General features: G+C 34.4%; 7 protein-coding genes across 7 annotated transcripts; 4 read left to right on the top strand and 3 right to left on the bottom strand.

Moving 5' to 3' along the window:
- The first annotated feature begins 764 nt into the window (after nucleotides 1-764).
- LOC110599637 (UDP-glucose iridoid glucosyltransferase) lies at nucleotides 765-2,676 on the top strand. Its single transcript, XM_021736119.2, has 2 exons — nucleotides 765-1,522; nucleotides 1,650-2,676. The coding sequence occupies exons 1-2, from the start codon at nucleotides 1,039-1,041 to the stop codon at nucleotides 2,519-2,521; spliced, it is 1,356 nt and encodes a 451-aa protein (XP_021591811.1). The 5' UTR covers nucleotides 765-1,038; the 3' UTR covers nucleotides 2,522-2,676.
- Nucleotides 2,677-2,877: 201 nt separating this feature from the next.
- Nucleotides 2,878-7,172, bottom strand: LOC110615770 (U3 small nucleolar ribonucleoprotein protein IMP3). Its single transcript, XM_021757867.2, has 5 exons — nucleotides 6,856-7,172; nucleotides 4,396-4,537; nucleotides 4,191-4,298; nucleotides 3,837-3,911; nucleotides 2,878-3,464 (listed from the first exon to the last, which is right to left on the bottom strand). The coding sequence occupies exons 2-5, from the start codon at nucleotides 4,527-4,529 to the stop codon at nucleotides 3,233-3,235; spliced, it is 549 nt and encodes a 182-aa protein (XP_021613559.1). The 5' UTR covers nucleotides 4,530-4,537; nucleotides 6,856-7,172; the 3' UTR covers nucleotides 2,878-3,232.
- Nucleotides 7,173-8,105: 933 nt separating this feature from the next.
- LOC110620682 (lamin-like protein) lies at nucleotides 8,106-9,611 on the bottom strand. Its single transcript, XM_021764500.2, has 2 exons — nucleotides 9,299-9,611; nucleotides 8,106-8,656 (listed from the first exon to the last, which is right to left on the bottom strand). The coding sequence occupies exons 1-2, from the start codon at nucleotides 9,495-9,497 to the stop codon at nucleotides 8,316-8,318; spliced, it is 540 nt and encodes a 179-aa protein (XP_021620192.1). The 5' UTR covers nucleotides 9,498-9,611; the 3' UTR covers nucleotides 8,106-8,315.
- Nucleotides 9,612-11,594: 1,983 nt separating this feature from the next.
- LOC110630502 (chorismate mutase 1, chloroplastic) lies at nucleotides 11,595-15,981 on the bottom strand. Its single transcript, XM_021778028.2, has 6 exons — nucleotides 15,579-15,981; nucleotides 14,216-14,438; nucleotides 14,058-14,141; nucleotides 13,684-13,827; nucleotides 12,127-12,219; nucleotides 11,595-12,025 (listed from the first exon to the last, which is right to left on the bottom strand). The coding sequence occupies exons 1-6, from the start codon at nucleotides 15,764-15,766 to the stop codon at nucleotides 11,789-11,791; spliced, it is 969 nt and encodes a 322-aa protein (XP_021633720.1). The 5' UTR covers nucleotides 15,767-15,981; the 3' UTR covers nucleotides 11,595-11,788.
- A 1,759-nt stretch (nucleotides 15,982-17,740) lies between these two features.
- Nucleotides 17,741-20,652, top strand: LOC110620579 (pentatricopeptide repeat-containing protein At3g29230). The gene has a single exon (XM_021764376.2). It carries the CDS (start codon nucleotides 17,860-17,862, stop codon nucleotides 19,672-19,674), a length of 1,815 nt encoding a protein of 604 aa, XP_021620068.1. The 5' UTR covers nucleotides 17,741-17,859; the 3' UTR covers nucleotides 19,675-20,652.
- Nucleotides 20,653-22,286: 1,634 nt separating this feature from the next.
- LOC110620920 (UPF0301 protein BF2109) lies at nucleotides 22,287-23,561 on the top strand. The gene is made up of 2 exons (XM_021764870.2): nucleotides 22,287-22,553; nucleotides 22,638-23,561. The coding sequence occupies exons 1-2, from the start codon at nucleotides 22,409-22,411 to the stop codon at nucleotides 23,411-23,413; spliced, it is 921 nt and encodes a 306-aa protein (XP_021620562.1). The 5' UTR covers nucleotides 22,287-22,408; the 3' UTR covers nucleotides 23,414-23,561.
- Nucleotides 23,562-24,779: 1,218 nt separating this feature from the next.
- On the top strand, nucleotides 24,780-27,644 carry LOC110620883 (pentatricopeptide repeat-containing protein At4g21300). The gene has a single exon (XM_021764827.2). It carries the CDS (start codon nucleotides 25,001-25,003, stop codon nucleotides 27,389-27,391), a length of 2,391 nt encoding a protein of 796 aa, XP_021620519.1. The 5' UTR covers nucleotides 24,780-25,000; the 3' UTR covers nucleotides 27,392-27,644.
- The last annotated feature ends 325 nt before the right edge of the window (nucleotides 27,645-27,969 follow it).

The raw sequence follows: 27,969 nt of genomic DNA, 5'->3' as shown, positions 1-27,969 counted from the left end.
ATTTCATAATAACCTTCATTTAGTCTCCATAATTTATAAAAAAAATTGAATAGTTAATAATTAAAAAAATATTCAGTTTAGTTTTTTAAAATAGAGAAAATAAATAGTATATATATTTTTAATAAAATAATTAAGTATTAGTTAAAATTAAAATAATAAAAATAAATGTACAATTAGCCTCGATTAAGAGTTTAAATTCAAGATATTTTAAATCCGCCATATTCAATATATTAGCCGTTTGACTAACGGTTAATTGTTTTAGCCGCGGTTAGTGATTAAATATCAATTTTTAGTAGTTAATTATTTATATATTATTTTAAAAAATTATCGATATAAAATAAATATTAAATTAACTATTAAATATGAAATAATAATAAAGAACAGAATATTTTCTCTTAAAAAATATATCTCATTATATAATTTATTTTATGTGAAAAAAGGTTTGAAATAGAAAGAATTTCAAATTTATTGCTTTGGCTGCAAAAATAAGAGTGATAATATTTAAAGCTGGATGCATGTAAGAATTATTCGATTCGAAACAAAAATATACAATGAATAATTGAGTCATTTTAACTTGAGATATAAATATGGAAAAAAAAAATAATTTCTAATAAGACGTTTAAACCAAAATCTGCTTGGCTTCTATCGTCTTTTTCTTTCTTTCTTTCTTTAATTTTTCTAAATTATTAAGTAAAATGAAATTTTTAGTTATAACTAATACAACGTGATTACATTATCATAATTCATAATGGGGTCCCTAATTAATTGTTTAAAGAGTAATAATGTCCATGCAATTTTGGGAGAAATTCAAGGAAGCTTGAGCTGGTCAGTAGGGAATGGTAAATCCGTTAATTTCTATCATCTTCTTACATGTTCTCTCAAGCTCCACTACTTCTCCAATGTCTATCACAATTTCATCAATGACTTCAAGCTATGCTTGTGTAACGATGAGCTCGTTGGATCTGACTTTGTATTCTTATTTTTCATATAAACTTCAGACTTCAAACCTTCACTTTCTACTCATGCAAGTCAGAAAAGATGGAAATCCAAGAATGGAGATTTCGCCGGCAATTGGTGCTGGTTCCATTGCCGCTCCAAGGGCACTTAAATCCAATGCTTCAGCTAGGAGCCATTCTTCACTCCAAGGGTTTCTCCATCACAATTGCTCATACCCATTTCAATTCTCCCAACCCTTCCGATCATCCTAACTTCATCTTCCTTCCCTTATCAGTTGGATTTTCTAGCTTCACTCCATTCCGTGATGACTTCATAGCCTTTCTCTCAATCCTAAATACTAACTTTGAAACCCCACTCCGAGAATTATTGACTCAGATGATTCAGAAGCAGGGCCAAGATGATAAGCTCCCATGCATTATCTATGACGGATTAATGTATTGTGTTGCAGAAATAACTCAATCTCTGAAGCTTCCAGGCATCGTCTTGCGCACTAGCTGTGCAGCTAATCTACTTGCATACTATGCTTTCCCTGGTCTCCGAAACGAAGGCTATCTTCCTGTGCAAGGTATAAATGTAATTAAGTGTGAGTTGTTAATGAAACAACAAAGTGAAATTTCATTTTTAAAATTCATGTTATATGCAACAAGTGAGCAATCTTGCAGACAACTTACACCATTTATGATCTCTACCAGATTCATCACTATTGAACATTGTGCCTGGATTTCATCCCCTCAGATTCAAGGATCTTCCGGCTCATAGCTTCAGCTTAGATGTGATGCTACAGTTGATGGCAACCTTACGCGATACAGGATCATCCTCAGCCATCATATGGAACACCATGGATTTCCTGGAGGAATCATCACTAGAGCAGATTCAAAAGCAATTTCAAATTCCAGTCTTCCCAATAGGCCCCATGCACAAGATCGTTACAGCCGCTTCTACCAGCTTGCAAGAAGAAGAAACCAGCTGCGTAAAATGGCTTGACAGACAATCTCAGAACACAGTTATCTACATAAGCTTGGGAAGTGTCGTTATCATAGATGCGGAAGAACTAGGTGAAATATCTTGGGGCCTGGCTAAAAGCAACCAGCCATTCTTGTGGGTAGTTAGACCTGGATCAATCCAAGGTTCAAACTGGATTGAACTATTGCCTGAAGGCTTCAGAGAAGCTATTGGAGAAAGAGGTTGCATCATAAAATGGGCACCTCAAAAGGAAGTTTTAGCACATGCTGCAGTGGGTGGGTTTTGGAGCCATTGCGGATGGAATTCAACTCTGGAGAGTATATCTGAAGGGGTTCCAATGATATGCAGACCGTGTTTCGGAGATCAAAGGGTTGTTGCAAGATATGTGATTCATGTATGGAGAGTAGGCTTGGCATTGGAGAACAAGTTGGAGAAAGGAGAGATAGAAAGAACTATTCGAAGCTTAATGGTTGACAGGGAAGGGGAGGAGATGAGACAAAGGGCAATGGACCTAAAGGAGATGGCTCAACTTAGCATAAACAAAGGTGGTTCTTGTTATAATTCCCTGAATGAGTTAGTAGAATTTATAGCATCTAGTTAATTGCGCAGCTAGCCTGTTGTATATTAAAATTGCCTTGAGGAATATTGTAATTCTAATAAAGCTAAAATCACATACATATATTTTGTTAATAATCTATAATTTTTCAGTGATACAAAATAATGTATAGTATCGAATAATGTTCTCGTGAACCTCAGATATCTTTATCGACTATCAATATCATTGTTCAACCCGAAAGTATTATCAAGAAGAATTGAAAAACAAAAATAAATAGGGAAACTTTTTTGTCAGCATCCATAAACCAAATGCCAATTAAACTCGCGGGAATAAACACTCATTTTCCATCCTCCTTTTGCAAACATTTGGCTTTAAAGGAACAGAACTACTTGCAAGCCAACTTACAAAACAGAAGTTTGAGAAGGACATATATAAAATACAATGTCACGTTCAGAAGCAGCAAAAAGCAAATTCTTGAGTATGTTTAATCTGTCATAAGATGCCATGGTGATTTCCTTTTTTTTTTTTTTCCCATCTTTCTTATGATCCGGAATAATGGTCAAGCCATTAAAATAATAAAGATCATTCATCGACAACACTTCAAAACTATATCAACTGAAAGCAACCTCATACATGAGAATCACAGATTGCGTAACACAAGTAATTTTGAAAAGAAGAGTACAGATCTGTCCATGAGATCACAAAATTTATAGCCCTGTCGCGGCAGATCATCATAATCACCCTAGAGGACTTTTTTCAGTTCATTACATCATAATCATCCAACTGGTCATTGTACTCGAGCACCTTTCTCTTTATCTTGGATGTATCTACCCAAGTTATGAAGTCTTCCATATTCCTCGTAACCAGGAATGCTGGGTCAGTAACTGTCTCTGGACCAACTCGAATGTGACCCTGCTCAATGTATGTAACGGCTTCTTTCAAATGTTCAGCAAACTTCAGTCGCACTAAAACAGTTGAAAGCCTTCGTCTACAATCAAACAACTAACAATTAGGAAAGTATACCAAAATAGAAGCGCAAGAGATATGGCAAAGAAGCAGGGTTACAATTGAATATAAGTTCATCTTTTAACAATTCAATAACCTTCCATTGTTACAATATTTTGAAGTTGCATTGTCACAAGAGCCTTGCTTCAAATCCTTGTATAAGTCAGTGATTTAATTTCACACCATCACGATTATCAATTATTTTCCTTTCAGCACAATGCTTTATGCACGCACAAAGGGGGTATGGATGTTGATACAAGTAATATAGCATGCGGGGTACATGTGTGGGACTATGTCTCTCTGTGTACAAGAGAGAGAGAGAGAAGAAAAGGGAGGAAGCAACGCATTTGTGCACCTGCAAAATGATGATACTGATAGGCGATCGCACAAAGCCAGACTTTTCCTGCTTGGTATCACTCCCATGTTATATCTGCCATTTGGAAAGAAGCAATAGAAATGTCAAATAACTCAATAATAATAATAAACATTAATCAATACATGCACTGAGATGGACAAAGCATATCTAAAAGAAACAAATTTTAGCAAACACAGTTGCGGGACATGTTATTAGTAAAATATTAGAAAATCAGCAATAAAGCATTCACAACTATGCCAACCAGCCACATTAACCAACCTCCATCAAACAAAGAGCACAAATTAACAACCCACCATATAAGTAGTTTAATAGAAGAAAAAAGAACAAACTCACAGTTTCTCCAAAAGCACATCGGTCATTTCAACTCGATAAGGGTCTCTAGGATCCATCTGCTTCAATATGTTGACCAACTTCTGCACCATCCGGCACAAACCCGAATACCTGCTTTTCCCATCATCCAAAATAATTACAAAATTACAAAATAAATAAATAAATCTAAAATAAACAGAACTAATTAAATAACCAAAAGGAAAATTACTTCTTGTAATCATCCCGCTCGACTATATGATAACGATGCATAACATTGGCTTCTCTGTGATCGCCCTCTCTCTTCCATTGCAAGAAATTTACCTTCTTCAGCAGCTTCTGCTCATGAAACTTTAGCTTCCTCATTCCTCAACCTGTGCAGTTCAGAAACCACAACAATTTAGAATTGTGCCCCAATAATAATAAAACCCCTAGTGAACAGCTGAAATAATGCATTTCAGCAAAGGCTATTTCAAGATTTTTTGCTTTGCTGTACCCAAAAGACTTGAACCCTAAAACAGATGGGCCTAGGGCTTAGCTTTGTTCAACAATTGGCTCACTTAATTTGAGTCTCATTGTCATTTGTCAGTACAATTGTTGAGAATGAGAATGAGAACACAAGGTTAGGTTCAAATTGCCACGTCAGGTATGACCTAAGCCCATTGAAAAATGTCAATCTAAACCTAGTCCAGCACATTCATTGAGCAAACACATTGGAGAAGATATAAAATATGATTCATTCATGGTTAATTAGTAGGCTTAAGGGTGAAGGACTACATCTAAATGAGGAAAGACCAAAATTTCATAATTAAAATTATTCCATCAAAATTCAATTAACATAAAAACTATTTAATGAAAGTTAGCATTTGCAGATGTTTCTAATTCTAAGTTGGCATTTGCTCAAAGATTGGTAAATGTAACATGCCGGTCTAAGAAAATGATAATGACAATAATAATAATGATAAAATAACAATAATAATAACAGTAGTAGTAGTAATAAATGTATATGTGTACATGTGTGTGTATCGCCTGATTCCAAAGAGCTATGAACCCAAACCCACTCACCCACAATGGATTACTCCTGTGCAACAGTGTTGAGGGGCAGGGGGATCTTTTATGCAGTAGAGAGAGCAGTGCTGAGCAGATGTGAGACTGAGGGGCATAGAAAGATTGGATGGCTATGATAAATAAATATATATATATACATATACATATATATCTATAGAGAGAGAGAGAGAAGGAGGAACAGATGGCAATAAGAGCACTGAGTGAATCGAGAACTAGAGTGACAGCAAGAGCAAGGACTAAGGTGCCAGAGAGTCAAGAGAGAGAGAGAGAGAGACCAGGGCCTTACTCTTAAAGAGTGAGATTGTCAGAAGAAGTTTATGTTAGATTTAGAAAATTTAACCTTCATAATTAACTAATATTTTAATCTAATGGAATACTTATAGTTCAAACATATAATTGATCTTTTTAGCGTAATTAATCAATAAATATAAACATTACAATAATAAGTGCATAGCTTATTATTCCTTCGGTCCCACAAAAACAGACTTGTTTTTTTATCAGTCTCTAATTATAGGCCACTTTGTTTTTTAAAATGGTAATTTATTTATTATCTTCCTAATATACACTTTCTTTAATGTGTAGTGAAAAAGTAAAATTTATTAGTCTTAAGAGTAATTTAACCACAGAGCAATATAATTGAAGGGTATAGCAGGAAAGGTAATATAAAATTTTAATACTTTAACAATACTAACTCTAGTGTATGTGAAAAAAAAATAATAACTAGGTCTGTTGTATAATAAAAAGGAATAGAAAATTGTGTGCTTTAGCTTTTTTGAATTTTGAGGTTTACGTTTCACCAAAGCCATTTGCATTATCTAATTTTCTAATGGAGCTTAAATGATACAGTTTCCTATCAAATTACTTGAACATGTAGTGGGTTTTGCTGGATCCAAAATATAGCATGACTCGGTCAATTATTTAAATAGGTTTATAATTCATATTTCCATACTTCCACCTTATGTTTTGGACATAGCATATATGCAGACAGTTACTATTTGGTCATTGTTTCACTATGTGTGTTTGAACTGTATAACTAGGGATAGCACTGGGTAGGTACCCACAAAATCCGAAACCCTTTACAAATACACTACTGAATCTATCCCAAATAGATTTAGAAATTAGATTTTACTGCCCATATCCGTCCCAAACCTGTTTCCCATTACAGGTATACTACCCAAACCTGATTAACTCATAAACACAACAGAAACAAAACAGAATTTCACACAAACCTCACATTAGCATTTCAATAAAATTCAGAAACCCATTTCAACAATCTCACAAAAACAACTCTTAAACCATTCACAATAGCCTTTATTTCAACATTTTGTCAATAAATCTCACAAATACAACCTCAGCACATTCAGATAAATCTTAGAATTTCCACAAATTTCAGAAACCTCCCATTAGCAATTCAAACCCATTTCAATGTCTTACATAAAACAACTACCAATCCATTCACAATAGGCTTCATTTCAAAAAGTTTTTAATAAATCTCACAAATACAACCCTCAGAACATTCACATAAATCTTCGCATTTCCACAAATTTCAGAAGCCCACATCAATAAATCTCACAAATTTTAGAAAGCACATATCTGAAACCACAATCTCAAAACCCATTCAAACCTGCAGTGACTGAGGACGTAGACGAAAGCGGCGAGGAGCAGCGGCGGCGTGACTTAGGACGAGGACCGGCGGCGAGGAGCAGCACCGGATGGCGGAAGGACTAGACCAGCGGACGCAGAAACAACGACCAGATGACGCGGCAGAGGAGAGCCACGACAGCAACCAGGACCAAAGACGCGGCTGTACCAGAGGAAGCGGGCGGAGGAACGTCGACCGCCTGACAGAGAAAAGAAGGGGCGTAGGGGGGTGGCGAGCGGCTGTGTTGAGAGTAGAGAGAAGAAAGTGACTAGGATGGGCGAATTAAGGGTTTAGTTTATGTAAGCTTTTTTTTTCTCATTAAAATTTTGTTTTTCTTATAGTTTATATTATTTAAAACATTTTATATTATATGTGTGTTAATTTATGCTATGTTTTTTACAATATGTCATATATTATACATGTATTAATTTATAATAATAAGAGTTTAAATTTTATCCTTTAAATTATGATTTTAAAAAAAATAAATAATATGGTTTGTAGTATTAAAAATATTTAATACAATATATCTAAATAAGAGTATTAACTTACTAGGATTAGAGTGAAAGAATAATATAAGTAATCTATATATAAATAGTAATAATGCATTAGCAACATCAAAATAAATAGTAAGTTATGAAATTTAAGATATAATATAATGAATAATATTACATTAAAAATATTAATTTGATAATTCCATCAAAATAAAAACTATTAATTCCAAACGGAAGAATTTGATAATTTTTTTTTTTTTGTGTTAATGGCCAATTTTGGTTTTATACTTTTGACAAGAAAAATAATGCATGTTTTTTGTTTGGTAAAGAAAAATCTTAATATAAAATACAACTATTTAATTCATAAATTTCTATAAAATATAACTCCTAAATTCTTACAAAATTTTATAAAAATATATACTTTTGATTTTAAAAATACAAGTATAAGGAAGGATTAATTAATAAATATAATTAATGATTAAAATTAATAAAATAATTAATTAATATTTTTTTTAAAAGATGTATTATTTATTATTTAAAATTAGATGACCGATTAATAAATTTTTTTATACCAATTTTTAATAATATAAACACTCAAATGGACAACAATTCCTACAAATGGAGAAATCATTTGAATGCATCATTTTAATTCCGTGATCAGTGGCCAATTCCTTGCATAAAATCTGATAACCTTGACCCACCACATGGTAGAGCCCACCATCCAAGAAATTGAGAAGCATAGGCACAAAGTAAGCGTTGAATTCTTTAATAAATACATGAAAGCAATCCTTAAATGTTTGATTCAGACAACATTTCTAAGGATGCAGATTAAATCAACACCATGCACAGATGAACTACCTTAGTCAACACAATCAATGAAGAAGAAAAAAAAAATGTGGAAGAACTCAATTTTCCTTCACAAATCCTCATAAGAAAGACTAGCAAATGCTGCTACCAGAAGTGGACAAATGCATCCCACAAAGCACCAGTAGCAAGAATAGCTGGGAGAACATACTGGCCTCTGAGATTGAAACTTGGAGAGCCACTCTTCTCATTCAGGGGGGCAGCTGTGGGAGGGGGAGGTGGGTTTTCAACATGAACAGCTACTTTCATTCCACCATAACAGAACCCTTTACCACTGATGAAGTAGTAGTTGCGAGTCACGTTCAGTGGAACCACGTCCCTGCCAGCTCCCCTAGTCCAGTTGTGAAGAGGATGATCGGAGTTGCAGGATTCATAATCTGTCTTGTTCACCTCTAGCACATTCATCTGGTTCCTATCATACACAAAAACTGGGAAAATGACTGAAATGAGATTTAACTTTAAGAAATTTTGAGCACTTAAACTGAGCATTCGGAAGGGCAATTCATATTTCTCCTTAATCAGCAAAGTGTATTCACAACTTTTAATGATTTGTGATAATGAAAGATGAATCTTAATGGGGTTTGACATAATTTCAGATAACAGGTTAATAAAATGATTCATTATTCTGTTTAGCAAAGGGAACCATAATGTTCTTTGCATTTTCCCGGCAGCAAACTCCGTTTCATTCAACGGATCTCATACAAAAGTGCACAAAGACACCAAAGATCTGATAATCTAACTAACCTACATCAAAATTCAGCATGTAAACTAACTTCTCCACTCAGAAACCTGCAATGAAATTCAAACTAGCAACCTAATCAAACTAACAAAGACACAGGAAAAGCTTGTGATTCTCAACTTTCAGCTCATTCCAAACACAACCCAGTAGCAGATCTATTCCAATTAACTCCAAAGCCAGTACAGATAAACTAAATTAAAAACCAAATCCTATCCTCAAGTATAAGTTCTGCAAGATAACAAACAGAGATAGAAGCACAAAGCTAGACAATAAGCACAGATCTGAAGCTAGGTACATAACGGAAGAAAAGAAGAGTCAGAAAAGAGCTTACAAAGCCAATCTCCATTATAGAAATGCTTATCCTTAGCCCAGATAGTGTAGTTAACATTAGTAGTCCAACCCATGTGAGCTCCAACAGTCCATCTAGTTGCAGACACTTCTGGCACCACAACAGTCATTAGCACCACCGCCAACACCACCACCATCAAGACAGGCGAGCCAAACCCACATCCTAGCTTCACCCGTTCCATCTCCTCCTTCTCTCCCTCTATCTGTAGCACGCTGCAAGCCGTTATGCTTTTGGGTTTTCGTGGATTGGTTTTATTTATTTATTATGGAGACAATAGAGCTGACGCTTATAAAGAAAAGGTTACTCGTCTATCTCTACCTATTTCTAATAAACTACTATGGATTATTTATTTTGAAAATCTTGCTGATGGGTTAAAGCAACCGAAATATCTCCATTAATTATTATTTTTTAATAAATATTCAAAAATTTTTAATATTTAATAAAATTTTTAATAAATTTTTAATTTTTTAAAAATTAATATAATTAAAATTTTAATAAAAAAATTATTTTTCTAAATATATGTATAAAAATAAGGTGAAGACTGAGAAAGTACAAAAAAAAAAAAAATGAAGCTGTGCAGAGGTGTTGAGGCCATGCTGTCGCTATTTAGCTTTTTAAGCTGTTCCTGTGATATTCCCTACTTTCCATTTTTGGCCCCTTTGTCTCCTTTCCTAGTACAGTATACTGTACCATGAAAATAAGTTTTTTCCAAAACTTTTTTCTTTCATTTTAATGGACATAAATTTAAAATAATTATACATTTACATGAACAATAATAAAATTTTAATATGTTTTTAAATTTAAAAATTTAATCAATTAAATTTTATTTTTATTTAAATAAAATCTTTAAATATTTTTATTTTATATGATTGATTTTATGTATTATATTACTTTTATATTATCAATTTATTCTTTTAATTACTTTTTTTCTAGGGAAATACTCGCTTTTTATGTATCTAAAATATAATAATTATAATGAATTCAAGATATCTTGAATTCATTATAGATTAGATTTAGACAATAATTATTATAAAAAGATTTATCTCAAATGTAAAATTTAGACAAATAGTTTAATTAGTGAATATTTTAACTTGGGTGAGCTAATGGAACATCCGAGCTCATATTAAAACAGATTTATTAGACTAAATATTTATATATAAATTTATAATTTTTTAATAAATAATACATAAATCTTGATAAATATATTTAATTTAAAAATTAATAAGCCCATTTCATAAGAAAAATAGAATTTTTGTAATTATGAAAAAAATTTTGTGTGAAGAGTCATACTCTTCTTTCTATTCTTTTTTCCCTCGTCCTCTAATAACACATAAACATCATTTTACTATAGCGTCAGCCAGAGCCGTACATACGGGCATACTTGTCTATCCATTCTCGTCGGACAGTCATTTAATTCTCCTCCGGCGCCGTATTGATAGGGTCGCAGTATAACTGGATCTCCTCTCTTATTTCCTGTCACGTTAAACGAACTAGACTTTTTTTTCTGTCCGAACTCTCAATCAGCTCGATATGCTTTAATCGGAGTTGGACTAATGATGCATAATCGTCATCCCACTACAGTATCACCCGTTTTTGTCATACAGAGCCGCACATACGGGCGTACCTATCTGTCCATCCTCGTCAGGCGGTCATTTAATTTCCTTCCCTTCACCCGTACTGATAGGGTCGCGGTATAACTCGTCAGGCGATCATTTAATTTCCCTCCGTCACCCGTGCTAGTAGGATCGAGTATAACTAGACCTCCTCTCCTACTTCCTGTCACGTTAAATAAGCTAAACTTTTTTTTGGCAAATCTGAACCCTCGGTTAGCTCGGCATACTTTATTCGCAAGGTGAATGGTGTGTTGTCCTCTCCTACTCCCTATCACATTAAATGAGTTGATTTTTTTTTGGCGAGTCAGATTCTCCGATCAGCTCAGCCTGCTTTAATCGCGAGTTAAATAGTGTGTGAACTTGCATAGTGAACTTTAATGAGTTTTGAACCTTCTACTGCCAGAGATCCAGCAATTATCAAAATTTATATTAAATAAATCATTTTAGCTTTCTAATCCAATTAAATAGTAATAATAAATATTGATTTTTTAATTATTTAAACGTATTTTTTAAAAAATATAAATTTCTTAAATAGATTTAGCTGTGGCAACCAATGGCTGACATAAAATTAAAATTTAATTGCTTTGAATTTAAAATCAAAATTAATTAAAATTATTTGATTAAAATAGAAGTTATACCATTTCAATTGAAAAAAAAAAAAAAAAAACCCACAAGCAAGTACACTTTTTCATGCATTGATAATGATTAATAAACAGCACCATCCTAGTGGAAACATATGCAACTGTTTAATGATATTTTACATAGCAATCGTGCATCTCTCTGTTATTTTGTAGCAAAAGCGTCAACCTGGCTGCTATCAAAAGAAACTCTATTTAATCATAAACAGCCATGGCAGAGTTTAATCTAACCTTCTCAACAAATACATAACTTGAACTTCTTTTGTCAATGGCATTATCCACTCCCCATATAAATGGGCAACCAAGCTTGGTTCTATTTTGTATGCTGGGTCATGCCTGTCATCCTCACTATATACCGTCACCTCTTGCCCGAAAGTCATAGCTTTCATCTCCACTCTCTTTGTTATTGCCTCTTCAACTTTCTTGTATGTCAGCAAATCCATCAATCTTTCTCTGTCCTGCAAATTTCACAAATTCCATCAAGATTGGCTGACTGCAACACATGAAACAATCATGGGAATATTTACAACGCTCACAAGAGGTGAGGTGTTGGGCATACCTGTGCTCTAATCGCAGCTTCATATGCATCTGGAGAGTCCCGAAATTTGGCTTCAGCTACAAACTTTCCATAGTGAATTCTTTTTGAGAGAACCTGCAATTATGACAATGCTCAGAGTATGAACTGTAATGAGCATTGCATCGACAAAATACCAACAATCGATGAATTGTGAGCAAGCACACACTTAAAAAAGAGAGAGAGAGTGAGCGAGCGAGATGGTTTTAGTGATCAGTTAACTTTTTTAACTCTCAAAACCTTGAGGTGAAGCACAAGTTGTTTTTTTTTTTTTTAAAAAAAAAAGCCAAAATAAAAAGAAAAATAATAAGCTACCCAGGACAGTTCTAACCAAAAAATTCTCTCTTTTTCTCTCTTGCTAACATAGCCAGCTCTCCTCTTCAATTTTAGGAAATAATAATAGAAAAATGTAGCCTAAAATTGTTTCAATTTTCTTTTCATAATTATTTAGCTTGGTATCATCGGTTGGAGTTTTGAAAAATTTAAATAGCAGACTTAAGACCCAGATGTACAACCTTTGTGCAGTAGCACAGTGCTGAACAATTGAAGCTTAATGAGATGCACAAATCACTATTGTGACATCTTTTACTTCATCTAATATTATAATTATTTTTCATATGTTAGACTTGCATTCAATCACACAAGCACTTCACCTCATAGCTCATACTTTGTGCTTAGACCTCATGACACCTTGGTTCTTAAGTCACATTGTGCTTCAAACGACATTGGATTCAGCAATTGAACGAGTTGCAGCATTACAATACCAGGTACAATGAACAGCTTTTAGAATTTAGTGCCAGCACCATACATTCCAATTTTGTGCACATCTACCATGTATGGAACAAAAATTCAACAACAATCTGTATGTACTTAACGAGATTATTAAGCTATGCCAGTTTACCTATAAGAAAACACCACAAAATGGATCCAGGAACAACAGGAAACAAACTTATGAGAAGAGTTCCTTTTGGAGATATAAATTCTTGAAACATGCCATAAAAACATGGGTTGTTATGGTATTAATTATGTTTTCTTACAATGTGTGAGAAAATGGAAGTGACAACCTTCTTACGACAGAGGAATAGTAGGAAGCTATGATGCATTTGTGGTCATAATAGGTCAAATGCAACGTCAATTACAAATATGAAACTTGCTCAAAATTATTTATGGCTTCAAAATACATGCAAAAAACACAAGCATATACACATTATACACATAAAGAGACATGGACACATGCATCAATGCATTTAAATGCACGAATTTTTATCCTTTCTAGAAGGAGCATGCTATATGCAACATGTTTCACTACCACTCATGATCTTGCATGGACAAAGCATGCAGTACAAAATGACCAAAAAGTATAAGAGAAACAGAAAATATCAAGACTTCTATCACACAAATTTGAAATCTCATACATCATTAGGGATAAAACAATTTGCATCAAGTTTGTGATAATCACAGAATATTCTCACTGACTGAGTTTCAAAGATGCCAAATATTAGACACAGTGATTACAAATACACAATAGTTAAAATGAATCACCTGCAGGCAGATTGTGTCACAAACGGCAGCAGATCCAGCATTGCCATCATTTCCATCCTTGACCAATCGTGGAAGAAGATCCCTGAAGTACATGTCCCAGACTCTCTTATTTATATTAATCGTATCAGCAACAGGATGTAGCACCTGTTTGACAAGAAAGGAACAAAATCAAAGAGGAAGGCAAAAAGTGAATAAACCAAATTCAAGAAGTAGCACTCATTCTATTAAAATCAATATGCCAGTACATTCTTATACTACCAGGAGATTATAAATTATTTGAAAGATTGTTAGATGGAGCTTGGTCCATGAACTAAGATAACAACAACCTTGACAGGAAACCACGTTGATTGTTTCTAAAGCATCTAATTTTGTACCTGTGGGTATTGCATAGGTGGCAATACTGGCTCTGGCAGGTCAGGGAAGAAAGGGTGCTCATCAGGGCTCTTGTATCTGCCAACCTAATGACCAGTTACAATTTAAGAAAATCAGCAAGACATTCCTACAGGAAGTCGAGAAGCATAAGTATAATTACCTGAGCATGAAGCTTTTCAGTTTCCTTGAGTATGAACTCTACTAAAGAGCCATGGAAACCATCCATTGCAAAAGCATCTGGGTCATAAGTATCAGCATTATAACAGTATTGTGATCTCTCTAAAAGGCTAAATATTATGCTATCTTCTTGTCGAATCAAGGAATGTCTAATATGTTCAAGGGTCAAATTCTGACTCTCATCAACCCTTTTCTTCTTTTCCAACCTACATAGCAAGAAAGCCTATTGTCAAAACTAGGAAGCTCATGGCCAATTAGTAATCGGTGTGCCAAAAGAATAAAAATAAAAAACTTCCAATGTATCGGCATCAATTTCAAAAACACAAACAATATAAGCTTCTGAAATTTAAAAAAAGGATATTGACCCAAACTAAAAAATGGAGGAGGAAAGACAACTCCTCTGCTCCTCTATTCTTCGAGGATTGGAAGGCGGGATGGCAATGCATGCCAGGAAGGCAGGATGGCAATGCATGCCATGCAGAAGCTCAGCTTCTGCTCTCATACCATGTTAAATTTAGATTAGACTTAACTCACCCAAAAAAGCTAACCTTATTTGAGTTAGGTCTAACTCACCCAAAACTAAACTAGCTCAAGGGGAGAAGTGCCTATAGCTCATATACCCTTTCCCAAACTGATGTGGGATTTAACAATATCAAACTAGAAGTTAAAGCTCGCAAGTGAAGGTCCAAGAATAAGTTTTATCACCTGTAGTAGGCCCCTCAAGTGAAACCTATTGAGCCTAGAGTATGGACTAGTACATCTACTCCTTATCATGTGTTGAATTTAATAAATAAGAGGAGCATCCCAAGATTCAAACTTTAGACCTTTTGATTAGGGAGGCTCGCTTAATTAATCCTAAAAGCACGGAGTTTAAAAGATCGAGTTTAGTAATGGAACTACTCAACTTAAAAGCTCGAACTTAGGGGGGTCCCAAAATGGGTTCCATAATCTCTTACAGTAGCATGCCTACTTTTGTTCTTTCGCAATTCATCGATCAATTGGCATGCATGATAATTTCCCTATCTGCTTTACTCAAATAAAATATGAAATAAAACAAAATCGTGTGCGTTCACAATCTTACTAATACTAAAGAACAGTCAACATGTTGAGGGAGGAAATATATTGCTGAATCAAGGGGCGAAAGGGGAAAAGGAGTTCATCATATACTACAACTAAAAGAAAACAGTACATTTCAAAATTGCCAAAGTAAGATATACCCATCTTAAAACAAACAGAAAGTAGACAACAGAGATATTGAAAACCAGAAAAGAAATATACAAGATAGCCACTAAGAGTTGCTAGGCCAATCGTAAAAAAATTAAGCAAAAAAAAAGGTTAATTTATACCCAATGGAAGAAGCAGATGCTGGAATAGATGGAATGCGGCTCCTTGGCAAGCTTAGCTGCGGAAATTTAAGAGGAAAATTCCCTGTTTTGGGAACAAAGCAGCAACTTGTCCTGAGAACCTTGGACACATGGGGAGAAGGCGCAAATACTGGGGAGGCAGGGGAAGCATTCAATAGCTTCGCCTCCATTGAAGAGTTGGTGCAAGGAAGAAGCAAGAATGGAGAAAGACGAGAGAAGAGGCGTGGAAAGAAAAGTCGGAGACGAGACAAATAAAGGTGGGAGCTTTGGTTTGGTGAGTGGGTGGGCGGTGGTGGGTTTGTGGTTGGTTAGGTGGCAAAGGAAAGTAAAACGGCATGCGGTGAGAGAGAATCTCTCTCCCTCTTTTCTGCATCGTCTAGACTTCATTGCCTTACCACCACAACAACTACAAAGTCTTTGGTTGCACTTCCAAGCTATTTGATTGGCCACTTTATTTATAATATAATATAATATAATATAATATAATATAATATAATAAATGTACGCTTATAATTAATTTTTATTAAATATAAAAAAAAATTTAAAAGATTTATTAAAAATAAAATTAAATAAGATTATAATGATAATTTAATATTAATAAATTATAAAAAATATGCACACAAGTTATAAAACAAAAAGAATATTTTTTAACTCATAAATAACAGTCAAATAACAATATAAAAAATAAATAACAACTCCAAAAATCACGAACATAGAAAAATCAAACATTGACCAACAAGTGGACTTAAATTATAATTTTGTATTTGCTTTAGTTTTAATATGAATAGTATACTAGTCAAACGTTACACAAATAATTATGAAATAATATTAAAAAATAATATTTAATATGTATTTTAATGAAAAATTAATTTGACGTCACATTTTGATAAATGTACGTTGACTGTTAGTGCCCAAACGACAAAAGAAAAGGTAAGTCCAGCCCAAGCTCCAGAGTCCCATCATCGTTTAAAGCTAATGGATCTCTAAACATAACAATTATAAAAAAAATTATAATTATGACTTATTTAGCCATTTAGTAAAATTAGAGAAATTTAATTAAAACATTAAGTTAAAATTATTTGATTTTTTTAAAAAATATAAAATTTAATTGGATTTATTATCGAAAAAATTCCTAATCGCAATTAAGTATGGTTTAGTTGCATGGTCTCTCTAGCTACTTATGATGAATCCCTTAATTGATGTTTTAATTCCAATCCCTTATCCTTAACCCATCAATATTTTTCAATAAAATTGGCAAAACTCAAATTATCAAAGAAATTTTAGTTTATTTAAGAAAATTTAATTTAATTTAATTTTAATTAAATTGATTTCATCAATTACTTTATAAAAATTTATCAAAAACTTGATGTATTGATGAATGCTCCATTCGTTGAATTATGAAAGTGTTTATAAAATGGTATAATTTAAAATTAGAGGTGATTATTATATATTTAGCTAAAATATTTATAAATGATTAATAGATATTTGATATATTTAGTAAAAAAATTTATAAATATATTTATTATTAAAATAAATAAAATAGATAGTGCAGTTTTAATTAAATGATATTAAAGTATTTAAATTATTTATAAGTATCAAAATAAAAAAAAAAGAAATTTCATCTTATTTTTTATTTTATATCTTTTTATAAAAATTAATTTATAAATTCAAAAAATATTATTTATACCTTAACTAGCTTATAAAACTAACTTTTCATCTATATTCCGCAAATTTAATCTGATAATAAGTGTATCTAAATAAATTTAAAAAATTTTAACTTCATAATTTTTAATTTTCATTTAAAAAAAATAACTTTTCACATTATTAACATTTTAAAAATCAGATTAAAATATAAATACAATAATAATAAATTTCATGAACAAAAACTAAAATTTGGGTAATTTTATTAATACAAATAGAAATTTAGTAGTTGTAATTTTGTTATAAAATTAGGATTAAATTCAAGAATTATAGTTGAAATTAAACTAAATATTGAAAAATCATCGTTTCGAACAGAATTATTATTATTAATTTTTAAATAGAATGGAAAATAGACATATTTGGTTAAAATGGTAATTCAATATTATTATGTTCGTTAAGTTATGGCATGATTGGGCCCGGCCCACATAATCAACGGAAAACTGTTAACCGACGGCCAGTTCGCCTTGGAAGTTCAAAACAATGAGACTTGAAACCCTGTCTTGTCTTAGCATCCTCGAACTTCTCAAACCCCTAATCTCTCCAACAATGCAAGCTCCATTTCATGTCTAAAACCCCACAAATGTCCGCACCAATTAGAGCCCCAACATGGGTTTCAACAAGAAGACTCTTTGAGCAAAGTCTTCAAGACCTCCACAAATGCACCAACTTAAATCAAATAAAGGAAGTTCACGCCCAAATAATCAAACGGTATCTTCACATAGACCTGTATGTAGCTCCCAAGCTCATATCTGCCTTCTCTCTTTGTCATCACATGACTTTAGCTGTTAATGTTTTTAACCAAATTCAAGACCCCAATGTTCATTTATATAATACTTTGATAAGAGCTCATGTTCAGAATTCGCAGCCTTCAATGGCTTTTGCTGCTTTCTTTGACATGCAAAAGAATGGTGTTTTTGCTGATAATTTTACATACCCTTTTCTTTTGAAGGCCTGTAATGGGCAGGCTTGGCTGCCTTTAGTGCAAATGATACATAGCCATGTGGAGAAATGTGGATTTTTCGGAGATTTATTTGTGCCTAATTCACTAATTGATAGTTACTCTAAGTGTGGTTCATTGGGCGTTAAGTCTGCAATGAAGTTATTTGTGGCGATGGACGAGAAAGATATTGTTTCATGGAATTCTATGATTGGTGGGTTGGTGAAGGCAGGGGATTTGAGTTCAGCTCGCAAGCTGTTCGATGAAATGCCTGTGAGAGATATGGTTAGCTGGAACACTATATTAGATGGGTATGCAAAGGCAGGAGAAATGAATGAAGCGTTTGAGTTGTTTCATAAAATGCCTGGGAGGAATGTCATCTCATGGTCGACTATGGTTTCAGGATATAGTAAAGCGGGAGATATGGAAATGGCGAAGTTGTTGTTTGACAAGATGCCAGTCAAGAATATAGTTCCTTGGACCATAATTATATCTGGGTTTGCTGAGAAAGGGCTTGTGAAGGAAGCAGCCAAATTGTATGATCAGATGGAAGTGACTGGACTGAGGCCCGATGATGGGACTCTTATCAGCATACTGGCTGCTTGTGCAGAGTCTGGTTCTCTTGGGTTGGGGAAAAGAGTTCATGCCTCCATTAAGAGGGCTAGGTTTAAGTGCACCATCAATGTTTCCAATGCATTGGTTGATATGTATGCAAAGTGTGGTAGCATTGACAATGCATTAAGTGTGTTTAATGGGATGTATAAGAGAGATCTAGTCACTTGGAATTGCATGCTTCAAGGGCTTGCCATGCATGGTCATGGCAAACAAGCACTTGAACTTTTCTCTAGAATGCAGCAAGAAGGGTTTAAGCCTGATAAAGTTACCTTAATTGGTGTTTTGTGTGCTTGTACTCATGCAGGCTTTGTTGATGAGGGCCTTTGTTATTTTAATACTATGGAAAGGGATTATGGGATTGTTCCTCACATCGAGCACTATGGTTGCATGATTGACCTTTTGGGTCGAGGGGGGCGTCTTAAGGAAGCTTTTAGGCTTGTGCAGAACATGCCAATGCAACCAAATGCTGTTATTTGGGGTACCCTTTTGGGGGCCTGCAGATTGCATAATGCTGTGGCACTAGCAGAGCTGGTACAAGATCGCCTGGTTACACATGAACCATCAGAACCGGGAAATTACTCTATGTTGTCAAATATTTTTGCTGCTGCAGGTGACTGGAATAGTGTTGCCAATATGAGGTTGCAAATGAAGAGCACTGGAGTTCAAAAAGCTTCAGGTGCTAGTTCTATTGAGCTGGATAATGAGGTTCATGAATTCACTGTATTTGACAAATCACACCCTAACTCAGATACAATTTATCAAATGATTGACAAATTGGGTCATGACTTAAAGCAAGTTGACTATGTTCTACAGATAGATTATTAGAATGTATGAGCTCAAGTAGTCAGGTGGTTAAGTTGCCATTATGTTGCAAGGTTTTTCTTGCTTGAAGTTGTAGGTAGGAATTTGAAGGACAGCATCCAAAATTGGCTGTACCTGTATAAACTTTAGTTGTGAATACATTCTTAGGTCAGAAATTGAAGGTGAGCTTTACCGAGTACATATCTGCACTTGAGCAGATAACTGTTGATAGAATTTATTATAGATAGCAAAATTTTCCCTCGCCAAGTTACATCTGCAGACTCAGATTTCAAGTGATAGCTCTTAGCTGCATCTCTGGAATTGATTGATCATCCATAAATCTGGAAGCAGCACCTACAAGGCCTTGCTATCTTCAACTCCCTTCCTTCTCTACTTTCAAATTAGCCGAAAGTCAATGGAGGATAAACATGTCAATTATTCCAGCTAGCTAGCCCCAGCCCCAGCCCCTGGCAGGATTTTTAGTAAAAAGAACTGTATGATGCACGCCCCTGCTAACGTCAATCAAGGAATGAGATCAATGGTGATAAATGCTGTGGGAACATTCTTGTGTAGCTCATTGTTCTTTGGTGGGCCATTGGGGGATGGATTACTTTGAGTAAGCACTAAGGCAGGTTGTGATGGTAACAAGGTGGCCAAGAGTGCGATTTTTATAGAAAAGAATGGATTGGTTAGATTGCAAGAGAGTACATATATTTTTGCAATACGATGGAGATGGTATCCGAGAGAAGGGGGGAGTGGGGTAGAGTGCTATCCGAGGAGAATGATAAATTGTTGCCAAGTTTTGCCCTCTGATGTAATTTATATTCTTAGAAAGAGACTGATGTTGGCTTCTGTGCTAATATGGGTTGTTTGGTGCCACCGTTCAGTTACTGAATTCTTTAGGATTTCCTGTTGGACGAGTCATTTGATCTCTAACCGTACTCAGGATTTTTGTAATTCAGATTTTCTTATGACGATAGTCTTCATGGATGAGAATTTTTCAAGTGCTCGGGATCTGTAATTTTACAAAGGAGGATCAAAGTGGCTTCCTCCTTTTTCCAGGAGTCGCAATATGACATTATGGAAATCCCTGCATTTGTTTGGTTTAAAATACACTACTTCCTAGTAAATATAGATATAATTGAATTTAATATATAAATTAACCTTTTAAGAAGTAAAATTACTAACACTCGGATTTCCAATTTTCGATTTTCAATTTAAAAAAGAAAAATTATTTTTAAGTGATAAAAAATAATAAAATTTATAATATAATTTTAAATATAATAAATTGATAAATTCAATATAAATTAAATAGGAAAGTGCAACTTACCAATTAAGTAAGTTATTTTTCTTGCATGAAGAAGATAGTTGTTAGAAAGTTGATTTAAAATGCAAACTGAATTAAGAGTTTTTTGGCACTTTTTAGGAGTGTCACTTCATTAGTTTATTTACCCTCGAATTACAGGAGCGGACATTAAAGAAAAGTTTATGATTACAATACAAGAATATACAATTCTCTGTAATTTTGCGCGACTTGAAGTAGTAAGAACTGAAAGCAAATTTCACTTTTCCAGCATTTGGATGGATCGGTTGGTTGCTTGTCTTCACATGAAGATCCCACAAAAAGATTGTGATAATGTTTAAATTTCTATCCACTCGACGATACATTGCACGTTTGTCAAACTTAAAAAATGTGGCATTTTAAGGTGCTTCTTCTAGTGCGAGGCTACGGTTCTATTAGTGATGGATTATGTTTTATAATTTTTCTGTTATTAAGTGGCTGCCTTGGCATAATGCTAGTGCTAGCAGATCACTGTGGATAATTACATTTAAGAAAAAAAAAATATAATATAAGATACATCTCAGATAGACACTAAAATGTAGTACTGCAAAATGTTAATGGGTGCTGAATTATTTTATTTTAATTTATTTTACTTTGCAATGGCATTATTTTTAACTGCGCAAATACAATATTAATGCAAAGTTTTGTATTAAAAAAAAAACGTTTTCATCCTTCTCCAATTCACACTATAATCACTTTAAATAAGAGATTTTTTTTAAAAAAAGATAACTTTTGTTTATTTATTTGTTATTGAGATGTTGAAAGGTACTAATTAATTTTTTTTTTCTTAAAAAAAAATCTTACATTATTATAAATTTAGATTTATATTATTTGGTCTTCCAAATACACAGGAAGGAATAAATCAAATCACCTCCCTACACATCTACTCCCTCTCCTTTTCTCCCTACTCTCATTTTCTCCCAGACAAAGCGTTATTAAATCTTCATACTTCTAATACCTATCAATAGCATCTCATAAACAATAGAACAGCAATCATAATATTTATCCTAAAAAACAACATATATCCAAAGCTACCCAATGACAGTATGCCAAATGGAGTAGCAGATATATGTCTGCACGTAGTTCAGTAAACAGTAAGTACAACTCACCGTTGAAGTTGAAGCAATAACTGGCTTCAAGAATGACACATCATTCAAAAGGTCTAAAGAAACCAAATCATTTCACATTCTCTCCTTTCCATTCATCATAGGTGTAGGCCATATCATATCCGTTGGCCATACTTTTCGTACTTTCCCAACTTGGATTGAACTGGATATGGCTCTGGGAATCAACTTGTGGTGCATATTAATCCTCACATTGGGCATATATTGGTGCCACCACCAGCCGTTTCTATCCATCACTCACACTTACTTCTTGCACTAGGGAAACAAGAAGAAGAAGAAGAAGAAGAAGAAAATGGAAACTTGCTTTCTCTCCTCCAACTCTTTTACCAAAACCATTGAGCTTGTCCCCTCCATCAAAGCTAGAGTATTCTCCTACCCCAAGAGAAGCCCTCCTCTGTTTCATTCCAAAAGAGTTGCTCTTTCATCTTCTATAACATGTAAGTTATTTTCTTTAATCATCTATTCTTTGCATCAGATATTCAATCAAACAGTCTTCATGTTAACTATTTTATCAAGTATAGGTTGTCATTTATCATCGTCGTCGTCATCGGCCGGTGATGAAAGTCAGCCTTACCTTGAAGCTGACTGGCGGTCATTCAGAGCAAGATTAGTGGCCAACGAGCAAGCATTTAGGTCCAGGATTGAGCCTTCATCAATGGTGGATCCTGATACTGTTGTGGAAACAGATTATCCTCCGCAAGTCAACATTGGGGAAAAATGGGCCCATCCTATCCATGAACCCGAAAAGGGCTGTCTACTAATAGCCACAGAAAAGCTTGATGGAGTCCACATCTTCGAACGAACGGTGATCCTTCTATTATCAACGGGGCTAGTGGGTCCATATGGGATCATACTAAATAGACCATCGCTTATGTCCATCAAGGAGATGAGATCAAGGGTGCTAGATGCTTCTGGGACGTTCTCTGATAGGCCATTATTTTTTGGTGGGCCATTGGTGGAAGGGTTATTTTTGGTGAGCCCTAAAGTGGGGTATGATGATGATAGGGTGGCCAAGAGTGGGGTTTTTGAGCAAGTAATGAAGGGATTATACTATGGGACTAAAGAGAGTGCTGGTTGTGCAGGTGAAATGGTGAAGAGAAATGTGGTTGGAATTGGGGATTTTAGGTTTTTTGATGGGTATTGTGGGTGGGAAAAGTGGCAATTGAGAGAAGAAATCAATGCTGGTTATTGGACAGTTGCAGCTTGTAGTCCAAGTGTAGTTGGGCTTCAAAATGAACCCACTCATGGACTCTGGGAAGAGATCCTTGGCCTCATGGGCCCAAAAAAAGTTTGGTGACACCATATGTTGTATAGGTCAGGGCTGAAAGAGGAGATTGTAAATAGTGTTCTCAATTTCTCACACCCATAACTGTTAGAAAAAGAGCATGAGATATAATTGTAATGTCACTTGTTATGTTAATAACATCTCTATTTCTTGGCTTTAATTTCAATCTTATCTTTCTACAGTATATTATTATATTTTTTGAGAATACAATTTTTTTCACTTAAAAAAGAGTGAATAACATGTTGCACTTATCGACTTAATTTTGTATTAAGTGCATTTGAATATATTTGAGAAATTTTATATTCTACTGTCTTAATCCTTAAAATTTCATTTTAATAATTTTTTTAGATAAATTACAGTTTAGTCCCTCTAGTTTAATAAAATATTTACTCTAGTTCTTATATTTTTAAAAACCTACAATTTAATCTTTCACATTTACAAAAACCGCAAAATAGTCCCTACCGTCAAATTTTCAGTTAACCTTAAATTTATTTTAATAAAAATAACTAAACTACCCTTTAAATAAAAAAATCCAATCAAACACTATTTTTCACTTCCAAATTAGCCCATCTCACTACCACTCCTTCCCGATTCTCTTTTTTCTTTTCTCCTCATCCTTCTCCTTTTTTTTTCCCGATTCTCTTCTTCCTTTCTCTCCTCATCATTCTTCTTCTTCTATGTTTGATTTCATGCAATTGGGCGAGATGGTAGTGGTGATTATACGAATATGGGTAAATCTAAAGAGCTTCTTCCTTCTCTCCTCATCTTTCTTCTTCTGTGTTTGATTTTATGCAATTGGGCGAGATGGTAGTGGTGATTATACAAATATTGGTAAATCTGAAGAGCTTCTTCCTTCTCTCCTCATCCTTCTTCTTCTTCTGTGTTTGATTTCATGCAATTGGGCGAGATGGTAGTGGTGATTATACGAATATGGGTCAATCTGAAGAGAAAAGAAGAACAATGATGATAATAAAATAGAGTAGGTAAGCGAGTAAGAGCAGCCGCAACTAAGAAGAAGAAGGAGAAGGAGAGGATTAGGAAGGAGAGGTAGTGGGATGGAGTGAATACTGTTTGATTGAGTTTTTTTACTTAAAGGTAAATAAATTGAAGGTTAACTGAAAATTTGACGGTAGGGACTATTTTGTAATTTTTTTAAATGTGAAAGATTAAATTGTAGGTTTTTAAAAATACAGGGACTAAAGTAAATATTTCATTAAACTAGATGGACTAAACTGTAATTTACCTTTTTAAAAAAAAAAAAAGAAACTGCTTCATATATTTAAAACTCTATTCGACAATAATTTTAAAATTATTTTTTAGTCAGTTTTCTACTAATGAAAAAACGCCGGACTCTGAACGCCGTCGTTTTCTACAAAAGATATATAGCAACGACTTTTAGCGGTAAACTTTAGAAATCGGTTGCTGGAGCTATATTAAGGCGAAAAAAACACCAAGTATTTCTGAACTTCAGTTTCTTTAGATTACTGGAAAAACAATGATTTCTCTTAGTAATATGAAATGCCATTTTACAATGCTTTATGTCTCTCGGATTGATCGTATCGCTTCAAAAACGAGTTTTCTTTTCTGCTTTACTTAAACATGAATTCATTCTTTAACCTGCCTGTCAAATCTTGTAAACGACTTCTCTGTACTTTTATCGGAGGTCCACTCTCCCATCCCATATCCATATCGGAGAAGTTCGCCTTTTGCTTAGAGAATTGCTCAGATATTCTCTCTCTAAAGAAGCTGCATGCTTCTATTTTTGTTTATGGACTCGGAGATGTCAGATTCTTGGGCTCTAAGCTTATAACTTGCTATGCGAAGTTTGATCTTTTAACTGAATCGAGATGGGTATTTGATAGAATCATCAATAACAGCCTCTTTCTTTGGAATTCACTTCTTGCTGGGTATTTTAGAGCTGGTCACTATAAAGAAGTTCAATGGCGGTATTTGAATTTGAGGCAAAGAAGTATATGTTTGGACAGTTCAGTGATTATAATTTGTTTGAAAAGTTGTATTGAATATGGTTGTTTAAATTTTGGAAAAGGTGTTCATTTGGATGCTTTTAAGTTTGGGTTAAACTCGAATTCCTTTGTGGGCTCTTCACTTATTGTGTTGTATGCGAATTATGGTGATATAGTTGATGCGTCTAAAGTGTTTGATGAAATAACGCAAAAAGATGTCGTTGTATATACATCGATGATAACTGGGTATGCCAAAATAGGTGATCACCGTGCTTATGGGGCTTTTCGGATTGCTGGCAATATGCAGCAAGAAAAGCTGGATCCTAATCGGGTGACTTTAGTGAGCTTACTTCAGGCAGCAGCACAGTTAGCATTGCTACACGAGGGTCGTTCGATCCATGGCTATGCCATTAGACGTGGAATTGGTTGCTCAGATGAGGTGCTCGAAACTAGTTTCACGGACATGTATATCAAATGCGGGGATCCCAAAAGTGCAGCCTGCATTTTTGGCAAAATGAATGTAAGAAACATAGGTTCTTGGAATGCAATGATTGCTGGTTATCACAAAATGGGGCAACCTTTGGAAGCACTGAATCTTTTCTATTTCATGGTGCAAGAAAACATCATGCCTGATCTGATTACATTAGCAAATGGGATTATGTGTTGTGCTGATTTGGCATATTTAAGAGAAGGGAAGAGCATCCATTGCTTTATCCTTCGAATGGGATTCCATCTTGATTTAGTGGCTATGACTGCCTTGATTGACATGTATTCTAAATGCAACTGCTTAGTCCAAGCCAGCAAATTATTTAACAAAACAGAACCAAGAGATGTTATATTGTGCAATGTGATGATGGAAGGTTATCTTCATAATGAATTTGCTAGTGAAGCCGTGAAGACTTTCAGTGAAATGGTTAGAGGCTGTATCAAGCCAAATATTGGTTCCTTCTTGAATGTACTTGGTGCATTATCTAATCTGAAAGACGGGAAACAAGGAAGGTGTGTCCATGGACATGTATTAAGACAAGGGTTTCACTTGAATGTAGAGGTTGCCAATCAAATCATTCACATGTATGCAAATTGTGGTTGTATATACTATGCAAGGCAAGTTTTCAACAGGTTAAGAAATAGGGACTTGGTGTCATGGACGTCTATGATGAGGGGTTATACACAACATGGGCAAGCTAATGAATCTATCTACTTGTTTAGGTTGTTACAAAGAGAACAGGTTGAGCATGATTCAGTTGCTCTGACTATTCTATTGCAGGCGTTTTGCCAGCTTGGGCATTTAAGCCTGGCAAAGGAAGTTCACTGTCATTTGTATCGTGCTCTTTTCAAGAGAGACATCCCCGTTACTAATTCTCTGATTACAACATATGCCAAGTGTGGAAAACTAAATATGGCGAGAAATATTTTTGAGAATGCAACTGAAAAATGTATAACATCATGGAATGCAATGGTTGCAGCATATGGAATGCATGGGGACTGTGTGAATGCTCTAAAACTGTTTGCATACATGAAGGAGGAAAACATAGAACCTGATGAGATAACTTTTACTTCCCTACTCACTGCTTGCAGCCACTCAGGCTTGGTGGAGGATGGTCTACATGTTTTTAGGTCCATGACTGAGGAATATTATATAAAACCATGTGAAGAGCATTTTAGCTGTTTGGTGGATTTACTAAGCAGAGGAGGACAGCTTGAAGAAGCTTATAATTTGATTAAATTCTTGCCATTGGGACAAAGAGCTCAGGCATTGGGAGCTTTGCTTGCTGCCTGCCGAGTACATCGTAATGCAGAGATAGGGTTGATGATAGGAAAAGACCTTCTGGATTTAGAACCTGAGAATGCTAGTGCTTATATATTGGTATCAAATTTGTATGCAGAATGTGGAAAATGGGATGATGCAGCCAAAATAAGATCTACGACCAAGGAGAAGGGTCTGAGAAGGACTCATGGATACAGTCTAATAGAGACAAATAAGCATGTGAAAGATGCGACCATTTCCCGGACTAGACTCTCTTAAATTTATAATTAAGATATAGATTTCTTTAAATACAAGTTCTTCATTTTTTCAATCCCCAGGATTAGTGGCACCTTTGATATTTCCATGTGCCATATGCTGCGGTTACGGGATGATGACTGCACGAATGAGCATACTAAAGTCTGTTTCGGGGTAAATTAGAGAGGTGGATTAATTTTTCGAATGACCTTTCCTATTATGATCCTAGAACAAATTATGAGTATATTAAAATTATGAGTATATTAATTTTTCGAATGACCTTTACTAGATTTTAAAGCCTTTAACCATGATCCTCTAGGTTTTATGAGGCCTTAAAGCTATAGCCATCACTTTCTTCCCATGTTATTCTTAAGTTAATTTTTTTTCTCTCTTTTTTTAGGTCTTCTACTATTATTTTTGGGTATGACATCTCCAGAGATACACATATTCTATTTTCGCCGAGTTTTGCCATCTTTGTTGCTGGTTTCCATTGTTATCACGGCCTCGATCTCCTCTACATGCGGGTTGTAGGGTAGATCAAAATGAAGCTTCCATTGGTGTTTTATTTATATTTGAAGTGATTTCCAAATTTTCTCTCCAGC

This window comes from Manihot esculenta, chromosome 1 (assembly GCF_001659605.2).
Source record: "Manihot esculenta cultivar AM560-2 chromosome 1, M.esculenta_v8, whole genome shotgun sequence".
Taxonomy (NCBI): domain Eukaryota; kingdom Viridiplantae; phylum Streptophyta; class Magnoliopsida; order Malpighiales; family Euphorbiaceae; genus Manihot; species Manihot esculenta.
This window is presented reverse-complemented; position numbering and strand designations above follow the sequence as displayed.

Excerpts from the sequence above, each read along its gene's own strand:
- LOC110620883 (XM_021764827.2), top strand. The coding sequence starts at position 25,001 with ATGAATTCATTCTTTAACCTGCCTGTCAAATCTTGTAAACGACTTCTC.
- LOC110630502 (XM_021778028.2), bottom strand. The coding sequence starts at position 15,766 with ATGGAGGCGAAGCTATTGAATGCTTCCCCTGCCTCCCCAGTATTTGCG. Across the intron at positions 14,439-15,578 it reads GCATCTGCTTCTTCCATTGG|GTTGGAAAAGAAGAAAAGGG; the intron begins GTATAAATTAAC and ends CTTGCTATGTAG. Across the intron at positions 12,220-13,683 it reads GTGACACAATCTGCCTGCAG|GTTCTCTCAAAAAGAATTCA; the intron begins GTGATTCATTTT and ends TCATAATTGCAG.
- LOC110615770 (XM_021757867.2), bottom strand. The coding sequence starts at position 4,529 with ATGAGGAAGCTAAAGTTTCATGAGCAGAAGCTGCTGAAGAAGGTAAAT. Across the intron at positions 4,299-4,395 it reads GAGCGGGATGATTACAAGAA|GTATTCGGGTTTGTGCCGGA; the intron begins GTAATTTTCCTT and ends TGGGAAAAGCAG. Across the intron at positions 3,465-3,836 it reads TCAGTATCATCATTTTGCAG|ACGAAGGCTTTCAACTGTTT; the intron begins GTGCACAAATGC and ends GTTTGATTGTAG.
- LOC110599637 (XM_021736119.2), top strand. The coding sequence starts at position 1,039 with ATGGAAATCCAAGAATGGAGATTTCGCCGGCAATTGGTGCTGGTTCCA. Across the intron at positions 1,523-1,649 it reads AGGCTATCTTCCTGTGCAAG|ATTCATCACTATTGAACATT; the intron begins GTATAAATGTAA and ends GATCTCTACCAG.
- LOC110620682 (XM_021764500.2), bottom strand. The coding sequence starts at position 9,497 with ATGGAACGGGTGAAGCTAGGATGTGGGTTTGGCTCGCCTGTCTTGATG. Across the intron at positions 8,657-9,298 it reads CTATAATGGAGATTGGCTTT|TTTTTGTGTATGATAGGAAC; the intron begins GTAAGCTCTTTT and ends TCATTTTCCCAG.
- LOC110620579 (XM_021764376.2), top strand. The coding sequence starts at position 17,860 with ATGTCTAAAACCCCACAAATGTCCGCACCAATTAGAGCCCCAACATGG.
- LOC110620920 (XM_021764870.2), top strand. The coding sequence starts at position 22,409 with ATGGAAACTTGCTTTCTCTCCTCCAACTCTTTTACCAAAACCATTGAG. Across the intron at positions 22,554-22,637 it reads TCTTTCATCTTCTATAACAT|GTTGTCATTTATCATCGTCG; the intron begins GTAAGTTATTTT and ends TATCAAGTATAG.